We start from the raw sequence: 12,600 nt of genomic DNA on the forward strand, positions 1-12,600 counted from the left end.
GACCACTGTCAAAGGCTAGACTGTTTCACTGGATCGCAGAGGTGATCCAGCAGGCATACAAGACAGTGGGAGTACTACTGCCGCCTAGAATACAAGCACACTCTACACGTGGAGTTGTGGCCTCCTGGGCACTTTTAAAAGGAACATCTCTAGTAGAGATCTGCGTAGCAGTGGCTTGGTCAACTCCGTCTATGTTTACCCGATTCTACTGACTAAATGTAGCTCCTGTACCGACTCCTGCTTTCTTTCAGGAGTTGTTTTTGCATGCTACTCAGCGGCAGGTAGTGTCAGTTGGCCTTTCGGCTGGCAGGCTAGCTTGGGTGACCCCTTCACACACCCCTTCACAGGCCCGGGCCCACGGGTTGGGTATGTGGTTGGAGCACTGGTGTTGGTTTTTCTGAGAATGCGTGCTTCTTTGCAAGGTGTCTCATAGAGTCTCCATACATATGAAATATGTAGCTGGGTGGAGAGATGACAGAAAACTGGAGGAACTTGGGTCTCAATATGATAGAGAACTGGAATATGTGGCCCTAAAACTGATACATACCGAACCGTGTGCCCACTGTACTGTTGCATCCCTAATATATAGGTATATAATATATATATCTTATATACATAGGACATTATTTGAATATACAGTATACTATATGTATATAAGTCCAAGTATATATATATGGATATTGTTTTAAATAATATTACAATATTTTCTTATTTATGTGAACACACTGAACACTCCTGGCATGGAACACATCGATTGATGAAGGAGCTGCGTTCTCCATACAATAGACAGATTTAGGTTCCCAGAATAACATCATTAACAAAGGTATAGATTCACCATTAAAAATAAACTTTATATGTAACTTGCAGCCTTATGTGGCTGCAATCAGCTCTTAACTGTAGCGCCAATTCATTGGATCATGCTTTTTAACAAGTGCCAGTTTTTACCATGTTGGAGATGTATTTAATATATTTCTGCACCAAACAAGAGTTTTACTCATTTGTTAGTTTATTATTTTTTTCAAATTTGACACAGCTGTCAATTGTCAACAGTTACAATGTTATTTTCTTAAGATATACTAATCTTATTTCTTATTGTAGGCTATAAAAAGTGTGCCCACACACAATTTGTGTACACGCAATACAATTATTTGTATCAATTTGTCTTTCTTAAATAAAACATGATTTAAATTTCTTTAAGCCTTATTTTAAGGAAGACAATTTCGTATGAATGGAACGTGCAGATCATTTTGTTTAGATCAGTTTAAGTGGAAAGGCAACTAGGGCATAATTATAAATTCTGTCTTTACACGATTCCCAGGCTGCTTTAATAATGTTCCATCAGCAATTCTTGCTCCATGGATGTGAAAGGATCCAGTGTTGTGTTCCATTGATTGGTTGATCCTTTAAATATCGAGAGTGCACACACACTATCTTCATCTTATCCGGACTTCACTGAGTCTGGATAATATGTAGATAGTGCATGCTGGTTCAGCACCGAGTGAGAAAGGAATTTAGACAATAACCCCCAGGTATTCTGGCTGGAAATTATGAATTAGTACAGCCTTGGAATTTTGTCCTTGTAACACAATAGTTGAGTTTCCTCTTTTTGTGGAATTTGATACATTTTCATGGCACACAAGATAAAGACTGATCTAGATACAGGCATGCAAACTGTTGAGGGGTGAGAAGGATGCGCAAGCGGAGAAAAACACAGACCAACCAGGGAGTTCCGGGGTTATGCCCTCGGGCGTTTCCTTTTTGAAAAGTAAGTTACTAAATGCTCATTTTTGATTACTTTTAGGATTACTTTAGGGTTGACTTGATCACAAGTTAAAATAATTACAATACTGCACAAAATTAAGTACAAATTATGAATTTATTAAGTACAAAAGGCAGCCCCACTAGGTACATAACTAATTACAAACTTGATACTCTCCAAGTACAATATTGCTAAACTAGACAATTCCGGGAAATTGTGTGGGTGCTTGCCAGCACGCACCGCCAACTCAGTGCATGTCGTTGAGTTGCGTGGCCGGAATTAAGTGTGCAGTGGATGTAGTGGTCAGTTGCCAACAGAGCCGGTCCTGACCTCCATGGCACCCTACGCAAAATTCTATGTGACTAATTCACCCTGAGGGTCGGTGTCAACGGAGAGGGTCCCTCTCATCAAGTTGATGTTGAGTCACTTTACTGAACACAATGAAATTATACTCTTCAGAAAACTTTTATTTACATTGTCATCATCACTTTCCACGTTACATGGAGGATTGGGGTTCACAACAATGCGACCATAACTAATCTGATGATTTCAGACCTACAAAACTTAAAATCAAAATAGCTAGAAAAACTACAATGACGTATCATTTCCTATTCCTGAACAGACTTGTAGAGGTATTTAGTGCCACCTTGTGGCCAAAGAGGTTGCCACCAAAAACTGTGGGAGGAGTAGTGGTCCAAACTTTGCCATTGACGCTCACTATAATAAGAATAAAAACAATAAGCAGGAATATGTGCAATAGTTGATTAATAGGAGGTGGGGGGACAGGGCAAGAGGAGTCTGTCCTTATTTATTTTTCTTGGCCTGGACCAGTGTCTCAAGGGCCAACTTTGTTTCGCTGCATGCCTCAGCCTTTGCTCTCTTCTCTTGTTCAGCCAGGCTGTACAGGCCTTTTGCTCTCCTGAGCACTGCCAGATGGTTGGCAGCCATACTTGATCAGCTGCCATTGCTTTTCTAGCAAACTCTGCTGCTGTTTGTCAGTGGTTCGTGCTGACCAGATGTTCTCACAGAGTGTGCGATCTACCTCCCCCTACTTCACATCCTCCCTTTTGAAGAGCTCCACAGCTGTCTTCTCCCTGGACTGGAGGGTGTATTTGACTGTTTGGATGGCACAAAAAGTTGAGATGTTCATGTTTCTGCTTCTCGGGTTGATGATCTTATTGATCAGGCTGAAAGATGACTCAACTCTGGGTCCATGAAAGATGGGGAAAGCACATTTGGCCATTGCACTGAGGGATGGGTACTTATCTCCCTTGTCAAAGACATGACCCCACACCTCCACCATGTTCTCTCCCTTCTTGAACGTGGGCAGCCAGAGATCAACGTTGTACCTTATGATCTCTTGGTGGATGTCCTTGTCAGCTGGTAAGAGGTGGTCCAGCATTCCACGCAACCTCTTTAGCCGGATAGTTGCCTGTGAGTTGGACAGATGAAGACACTGCACCCCTTATAATAAGGGGTGCAGTGTCTTCATCTGTTCCTGTATGAAACAGACCAACATGTAATGTGGCCTTAACTTAACGTTATACAGTGGTACCTCGACTTACGACTGCATCTACTTACGACAAATCCAATGATACGAGTAGCGATAGTCGCGAAAATTTGTATCGACTTGCGACGGACTGCTCCAAGATGAGACCGTGGAAAATTGCAGTTGGCGCATCAGCGGCCAGTCAGTCAGCGGGCGACCTACATTGTGGGTGCACATAGTTTGTGGCTTATCGATATTTTTTTCATATTCACTGTGTTTGTGCTGTGTATTTTGTTTTTTTTCACCCTTCATGATTTCATAATTAATATGGGAAAAATTGCTTCGACATATGACTACTTTAACATACGACCGTTCTTTTTTGAATGAATTACAGTCGTAAGTCGAGGTGCCACTGTAGCTCGTTATGTTGCTGATCACATATCTCACTTATTTAAACACTGCATTTCGTCAAAACTCGAGGAAAGCGCTAGTGAACCTCCTGCTGCTAGCGACCAACCTCCTGCTGCTAGCGTTAGCTAACCTCTGGCTATGGTAAACAACAGGTTCAGGTGGCTAGGGCAGCAGATTAACAAACTAATTTAACTAGCAGGCCCCTCGAATCATAAGTGCATTTTCAACAACGAAACCTTTATTTTGGAAAACAAAAGCTAATATAGGATTTGTGTTTCGAAATATTTTATGACATATGACACATTCCTTACTTACATTAATGATCTTTAGGGGTCTGGTTAGATCAGGTTGGTGCCGCCTCGGCTTGCTTTGGTGTCTGCCATAGGAAATGCATTAGTGCCCAGACAGTGTGGCCGAGACCTCTGATAGTCGTCAGCGAAAACTTTTAAATAAATCTGTAGATCTAATTTGAGTGAACATTCAGCAACTGAATTGCTTTTCACCCGAGGCAAATATGTTCAGAAATCAATTTTGGTGGACTGCTAAATTAAATTAAATGAAAGTTTACGCAGCTGATAATCGTTTTATTTTTTAAAAATAAAATCCTATCTCACTGGCCGCGCAATGAATCTTGGGTAGGGTAGGATGCAAAGGATCCAACGGTTGAAGCCTTAAAATCAGGGGAAATAAGGCTGCATTTCTAGACCGCATTTGAAGGAGCCTCCGGATTGGTCATGAACTGTTTCGAGAGGCTGATTAAGGATTATATCTGCGCCTCTCTCTGCCGCACCTTGGACCCGTTGCAGTTCACGTACTGGCAGAACAGATCCACGGATGACGCGGTCTCCCAGGTACTGCATACCACGCTCACACACCTGGATGGCCGGAAGGGGGCCTATGTGAGAATGCTGTTCATCGATTACTGTTCAGCTTTCAACACCATAGTCCCCACCAGACTGGCTGTCAAACTGAAGGAGCTCGGACTGAATACTCCGCTGTGTGCCTAGATCCTGGAATTCCTCACAGCCCGGCCCCAGGTGGTTAGGGTGGGGAAGCACATGTCCAGCTCCCTCACCCTGAATACAGGATCCCCCCAGGGTTGCGTCCTCAGCCCCCTACTGTACTCTCTGTACACACATGACTGTGTGGCCAGGTCCAGCTCCAACACCATCATGAAGTTTGCTGACGACACCGCTGTCGTGGGCCTAATCACCGACTGCGGTGCGGAAGGCCTACTGCGAGGAGGTGGCTGACCTGTAACTCTGGTGCCAGGACAACAGCCTACACCTGAATGACAGCAAAACTAAGGAGCTGATTGTGGACTTGGCAGAGATTACAATTCAGGACGCACACACCCTTGGTGATTAATGGGACTTCTGTTGACAGGGTGAGCAGCTTCAAGTTCCTGGGAGTCCACATCACAGAGGACTTAACATGGACTATACAAACAGACACTCTGGTGAGAAAGGCGAGGCAGTGTTTTTACCACCTCAGGCAGCTGAGGAAATTCTGGGTCTCGGTGAGGATCCTCAAGTCTTTCTACTGTGGAGCGGTGGAGAGCATCCTGACAGGCATCATCACTGTCTGGTTTGGGAACTGTACTGCTCAGGACAGGCGGGCCCTGGAACTACCCTCCCCTCCTTGCAGGACTTATACACCAGGAGGTGTAGTAGCAGAGCCCACAGGATCATGAAGGATCCTCACCACCCCAACAACGGACTGTTCCAGCTGCTGCGGTCAGGCAAGCGCCTCTGCAGTCACACAGCGAGAACAGAGAGACAGACAGTTTTTTCCCGCAAGCCATAAGAACTGTCAATGCTGACCCCACCAGGGGTCCTCACTGAGCCACACACATAGGCTCCACTACCTTACTGTACTGTATGTAGCATACTGTACCGCATACTGTGTCACTGTTCTGGGTTGTTCGGTGTTACCGTATTGCTGCGCCGTACTGTTGTATACTGTGCTGTATTATCCCACAAACACTACCTCACTTTATTCACATGCCACTTTAATGCATATCTGTATATACATAATTGCCTATCCCATATACATAAGTCTATCCCATATGCGTAAGCCTATTCCCTTTATCTATTCCATTTAATTAAATTTAATTTAATTGTATTCTATATATTTTTCCTTTATTCTATAAGTATTCGACTTACTGTATTACATTTTAGGAATCGGTTAGTTGGTCTAGTCGAAAGAAATTTTCCTAGGACATATTGTGTGTAATCACCGGGAGCGTTGCATTACATTTCACTGCATATATGTATGAAAGTATGTATATGTATGTGACAAATAAACCTCTTGAATCTTAAATCTTGGAATGGGACAGCACTTCGTCGCACTGGTGTAATGCATTTGGTCTTAAAATGCAACCTACAAGGCTGCAGCCCCTGAAATGGGACACAGCTTGTACAGCATGTCCATGTCCGTGCCCCTGTTGTTTTTCTCATCGGATATTTTCTCATCGGATCTCCACGAATCACGTAGGTGGCCAATTTTGGTTTCAAAACGGCAAATTTCGCCGAAAGGTGTCAAGTTTGCATGCCTGTAGACCAGGGCTGTCAAACATACGGCCCGTGGGCCGAACCCGGACCGCCAAAAGGTCCAATCCGGCCCACGAGATGACTTTGCAAAGTGTAAAAATTACAGAGAAGACACAACTGTAATTTTAGAGCGCTGGACGGGGTCAGAGTGGACTGGGCCCGTGCTGTTAGCCTGGCTACAGATGGTGCGCCATCAATGATCAGGAAAAAAGCAGGTGTTACAAAATTTAGAGAGAAAGTACAGGCTAAAAATGGAGGACATCACTTTTGGACACTTCACTGTATTTTGCACCAGGTGGAAATAATAGATCACATCATGGAAGTGGTTGTCAGAACGATTAATTTAATCCGAGCCAGAGGTCTGATCACTGTCAGTTTGACAGCCTTCTCAGTGATAAAGACGTTACCTATGGCCTACCATACCAGACTGAAGTAAAGTGGTTAAGCCGAGGTGCCGTGCTGAGACGTTTCTTTGATCTACGAACGGAAATTGGACAGTTCATGGAGAAAAAAGGCAAACCAGTGTTGGAATTTCAATCCCTAGAATGGCTGGAGGATAGCATTTATAGTGGATATCTACAAAATGCTGCAAGGCCGCAAAAAAAGTTGTCACAGTATTATGACAGCATACGCGCGTTCAAGTTGAAGCTGACTTTGTGGGAGACAACTGTCAAGTGGTGACCCTGCTCATTTTCCTCGTCTAAACGATGTGCGTGCGACTGGAGTTAATGCTGACATGAATCAGTACAAAAACAAGATTACGGGATTGCTGCTGGAGTTTGAGCAGCAGTTTCAGGTCTTTGGTGAACTTGAGACAGAACGCGCAGTTTTTCGCTTGCCATTCACAGTCAAGGCTTCCTGATTTGCCCATCGACATAACTTGATATGATTGACTTGCAGTGTGATTTCGATTTGAAGGACAAATTTGCCTTGGCGGGCTTGGACACATTTTACAGTATCTCTTGTCAGCGTTCCCCAAATTGACAACCCTACCTTTGTGAACAATTATTCTCCGTAATCAGCATCAATAAATCAAAGCTGCGCTCAAGGCTCAAACACAAGTACTTAAATGACATCCTGAAATTGGCTGCTACTCAGGATTTGACGCCTGATATTGATGCACTTGTGAAGGCTAAAAGATGCCATGTAAAATGATCCTCCAGACACCTTTGCATCCTGAAGAATATAGTTCTGTGAAATTAATACTTACTGTGGAAATATTTAAAGACACTCAACATTGTGCAATATAATGTCAGTCAGCAGCTTCAGTACAAAATAGTTTGGTTTGGTGTAACTATTTTTCATGCACTGCCACAGCTTTTATGTATACATTTTCTACATTTACAAGACAGGGGGATAACTTATCGTTCTTCCTTAATAGTTCCTACTTCAGTTTGTTTGGTGTGGTCTGTTGGTTCAGGTGGTCAGGATTTCTACACAGATGTGGAAATTAATGTAAAATTAAAATAATTTCTAGAAAGATTGATCTTTGATCTTCTTGATCTAGAAAGACATCTCTGACTAAATGTTTTGTTGAAATTGCACTTATATACAAAAAAAAAAAATTCAGGTTCATAATGTTTTGTAAAAAGATAGTTCATTCAATGTGAACATTTTCACAATTTACTTGTACTTTTTGGAAAAATTTGGAGTTATCGTTGTTTGTAGGTTATTATGCCATTACTTTATTGGTCCGGACCACTTGAGATCAAATTGGGCTGTATGTGGCCCCTGAGCTAAAATGAGTTTGACACACCTGCTGTCGATAGTCAACTTGCTTGTTTACAGTCCCAACAACACACCATGATTTTGACCATTACAATAATACAATGGAGACGCTATTTCAAACACTTTTGTGGGAGGTTTCATCCTGCTTTAATATTTGAGTCCAGCGACCACAGAAGTTACTGGTAAAATTGAGTGACACTGTATAGTCAAATGTAACACTCCCTTAAGGAGCAATAGAGAACTTTTTTGCTTTTACTTATTACAAAATAAATGTTTATTGCGCAGTGTAATGGCTATAGAATAATGACAGTTGGCCTTTAGATTGGTTCCCTGCAAGCCTCGCTTTCACTATGCAATTCTCCGTGGCACTGAGAATAAAAACCCCTGGAAAAATGAACAATTTCCAGCAGTGCATCACAGGGAGTGCCCAACCATTAGCGGAAATGGCAATCCACATAGATCATGAACCCTTGAATATAAAAACAACTCATTGAAATCGGTTGAGAAATGTAAATGTTATAGTGCTTTTTATCCAGAAAAACTGCAGCTCCCCCATTTACATGTATCCAATATGGTGGTGACGATGTATCGCAGCAATGGGCCAAAGCAGTCAATGCGGCGTCTGTGTATATGTCCATGATTGAGCTACCAAAAGAAGTAATATTTAACTGTAATTGTGACAATTTCAAAGTATCTGTTCAGTGAACATGCTTCTTTCTTCTCTCTTGTTTCCAAAGTGGTGTTTACACGGAGCACTCTGGGGAAAATGTAACTCGATCTGGTTGTTTTTGCGACAGCGGATCAAAAAATAATAGACCTTAGAAATACTATGAGGGGGAAATTGAAAAGTTGTCTATTGCTCCATTAACGTGTGTATGAGTATAAAATATAAATTAACAAAGGATTTTCTTGTATTGACCAACTGAGTAACCAATAATAAAAATGTTTGGAATGTACATTCATTCCTTAAAATGACCATCAACAGTGAACTCTCGGTTTTCATGTTGTATAAATAGGCTACAAATCAACCACCCACACTTCTTGAGATGAACGTGAATTGTTATGGATAAAACTACAGAAGCGTTCAGTACTATAACTAAAAATGGTCAAAGTACAAATCTGCAGCACGTCTTAAGTCACCTTAAACCGCACGCGCGCACACGCACACGCACACGCACACGGACACACACACACTAGACTAGGTTTAGGAAAGGCAACTTGATGGACAATTTAATTCTGAGAAATTCTACTTCTCAGGTTATGAAGCAAAATGATAGAAAGGGAGGCTGGTTTAAGATAAAAATTAATATTTATTGAATTAATTTAACTCTTACAGACACACCATACCTGCCAATTAGAAGGACTGCAAGAACAAGAAGTAATTTGATCCTTATAGTGCATCTGTTATCGCCAACATTTTGCTCGAGAGCTGCACAAATATACATCAAAATGCAGACGGAACTGGTAAATCTCAACACGGACTTGATTTGGGAAACCCAAAACCAGAATCGACAAGAGATCTCAAGTCCAATTTTTAGTTTTTATTTTCAGTTGCTGCTATTATCCAACAATCACTGTGTCATCGTCGAGAAACTCGTAGAAGGGCACCTCAAGATTAAGAGGGGCTGGACCTTTTCTGATGCGCCCGGAGGCATCATAGTGGGAGCCGTGACAGGGACAGTAGTAGCCACCAAAGTCACCAGCGTTGGCAATGGGCACACAGCCGAGATGCGTGCAAACGCCAAGAACGATGACCCACCTGGGGTTTAATACACGGTCCTTGTCGTTCTGCGGGTCACGGAGCTCTGCGAGGTTAACTGCTGCCTCTGTGTTGATTTCTTTCTCTGTGCGGTGGCGCACAAACAGAGGCTTGCCCCTCCATTTGAAGGTCATGTTTTTGCCCTCGGGGATGTCGCCCAACTTGATCTCAATCTTTGACAGTGCCAGCACGTCAGCGGATGCGCTCATGGATGAGACAAACTGTGAGACCACGGTCTTGGCGGCATAGACTCCTACAACAGTTGTTACGCCTGTCACCAGATAGGAGAAGGCCCGTCGGGCTTCACTACTCTCTTGGGAGGACTTGTTTGGGTCCAGCACCTCAGGCCGCCTGTAGTCTGAGAAGTCTGGCACCTTGATGTCAGTGTGAGCAAAACGAACTCCTGCACGGCCTGTCAGCATAAGAGAGATGGCACAATGTTTCAAAAGTGATAAATACATTAGGTGGAATAAAAATTAATTAAGGGCAATTTAAATATCACATAAAAATGATCCTCCAATATGACCCTGGATGTTATACTGAACGGGTTTTCCAACTGACTTACAATGTCCGGGTTAATCAACCAGCCATGTCCATCATATCTTGATATTTTTTATGACTACATACTTGCTGTCTGCATGTCATCCATCTCATCAGGTATGCATCGTCAGAATATTTGGCCATCAAAAATTTTACAGATTTAAAACTGCAGGATATTCTGACACAAAGGTCACAATTTCTCTGGTGCCATACACCGAAACAGCATTTCGCCCGTATACCAGGACCTGGACAAAGTCATGAGTTCCAGGCAGGATACCAGTTCTGTGCTCATCAGGAGCAGCTCGGGTTTCACATCGAGCGCGAGAACTATTCATAGGCCAAAATAATAAGCAGTTACACCTGTTTGACACGTTTTGTAAGGTTGGGAAACGCCGTCTTAGCATCCAACAAGCTTTCCCTACCTTTCCTCCAAAGGGATATGTGTTGATCTTGCGTTTCGGTGCGGTTAGTCACAGGCAGGCTAATAATATTAACTAGAAAGTCGTTAAGATTCAGTAACATTCAACCTATCAAAATTCCTTGGTTAGAGTTTCCCCGTATTTAATTTTATTCAGCGAGCAAACATCAGATGCAAATTTGCAGTCATTTCGTTGATTATAATGTAAAGGCCGCTAGCCTTACAAGGGTACACATAGCAAACCGTTAGCTACCCAGCTGTAGCTGGCACGAAGGGGAAATCAACTTACCTGCTAGGTAGAGGACGGGTCAATATTCAATTACATGCGACATTTGTTACAAAGGTTCTGAACTAACACGACCGACGCAAATTACTGGCCATCCAGTCTTATTCTAAAAATAAACTAAAAGTTGTCGTTTTTCTGCTTACCATTGATGCTAACCGTGATAGAAGGCCCCGCCCTCGGACTCTGACCAGTGAGGGATTCTCGACACAGGAACTGCTTTTTCGTGTCTATAACAACCTTCTCTCCTTTGATAACAACCCCGGGTATTAGGGTTTTGAGCGGCCCCGCAACCGAAAATGTCGTAGCCTGCATATATAAGGAAAATGCCCCCGATCTAGCGGCAAGGGACATCATTTTGTCTGCGTCTCAGCCTCCGCTCGCTGCGTTAGCAACAACGACCTTGGAACAAACAAACGTGTTGACGTAATGATACGTTCCGATGGTTTCGGAGCTCGGAAAAATCCAATCTATTATTGGGAAAATGTGGACAGGAACGGTCATTTAAGTCGGTATTTCATGCAACTCCTTCTGGCCTGAGTTTGTAGAGATAACCGACCTGACGGCACACATCGTTTAAGGCGAACATTCCATCCATCTATCCATTATCTATACTGCTTATCTTCGTGGGGTCGCGGGGGGGCTGGAGCCAATCCCAATTCCATTTACATGAATGTTTATTCGAAAAAACGTCGTACTTCGATCTAAACCATCCTGTGGTTTTTCATGTCACGTTTTGTCACTTGTAGAATGTACACGCTTGCCAAATAAACACGCTTGCTTTTACTGTAGGCCTCCATGTTTCCAGAACAAACCCAGCAAAGCAGTTCGCCCGGAAGTCTAAGACTACAGTTTCGGAATTACCCATGTCCGAGTCCAATCCAATTAGAAATAAAGTATTTCTAATTTAATTTAAATCTCATATAATCCCGTGAATTAATAAATTAAGACAAGTACTTTGTGTATTATGGTAAAAAAAGAAAAGTACAAGTGTTATTCAAGGGGTGTCAATGATTTGTTTAAACATTTTTATTGTATTTATCTAATTTCCCTTATGCCGCACTTTCACAAATATTTTCATATTCTCATCTATTTTTTAATTTAACAAACTACTTAGAATATATTAGTGACAATGCAAATCAGCAGTCAATCTTCCCATGAATTTTTAGCGGCCCCATATTTGTCCAAATGAACATATAACAATATAAAAATGAACATACAGTATAAAAATGTAGTGAGACCACCAAGTACCACAGTGTTCTCACACGCACTCATCATTGTACCCATGGGCGTTGCCAGAATTTTGGGAACCCATGAAAAAATCAAAAACCTACCAGGCCCTTCACATAGAAATCAGTATGTTTCACATTAAAATAACATACTGAACAATATGTGTTATTAAATGTACTACCATAAGCTGCTCTATACCAAACATGTGCAGATTTTAGTTTCCAACTTCATCCTTTGCCTATATTAACAGTATTGTAAACATTTTTGGCTCCTAATGTTAACAAAAGCACGAGATCATGAGATTTTTATGATGCTTTATTATAAATAACTACACAATTGGTGCGTATTTTTAATGTATGGTATTGTAGTCAGTTTTAATTCAGAAATTACCAATGATCCATGTTTCAGATTAAAGAATTTAATACCAATTC

General features: G+C 42.1%; 1 protein-coding gene across 1 annotated transcript; it reads right to left on the bottom strand.

Moving 5' to 3' along the window:
* Window positions 1-9,229: 9,229 nt before the first annotated feature.
* uqcrfs1 (ubiquinol-cytochrome c reductase, Rieske iron-sulfur polypeptide 1) lies at window positions 9,230-11,367 on the bottom strand. Its single transcript, XM_079997162.1, has 2 exons — window positions 11,086-11,367; window positions 9,230-10,110 (listed from the first exon to the last, which is right to left on the bottom strand). Exons 1-2 carry the CDS (start codon window positions 11,294-11,296, stop codon window positions 9,500-9,502), a joined length of 822 nt encoding a protein of 273 aa, XP_079853288.1. The 5' UTR covers window positions 11,297-11,367; the 3' UTR covers window positions 9,230-9,499.
* Between the last annotated feature and the right edge of the window lie 1,233 nt (window positions 11,368-12,600).

Source organism: Zeus faber (assembly GCF_960531495.2).
Source record: "Zeus faber genome assembly, chromosome: 3".
Taxonomy (NCBI): domain Eukaryota; kingdom Metazoa; phylum Chordata; class Actinopteri; order Zeiformes; family Zeidae; genus Zeus; species Zeus faber.

What these genes read in the sequence shown, in the direction of transcription:
- uqcrfs1 (XM_079997162.1), bottom strand. Translation starts at nt 11,296, where the DNA reads ATGATGTCCCTTGCCGCTAGATCGGGGGCATTTTCCTTATATATGCAG. An exon ending in TATCACGGTTAGCATCAATG is followed by an intron (nt 10,111 to 11,085) that starts GTAAGCAGAAAA and finishes TTATGCTGACAG; the next exon opens with GCCGTGCAGGAGTTCGTTTT.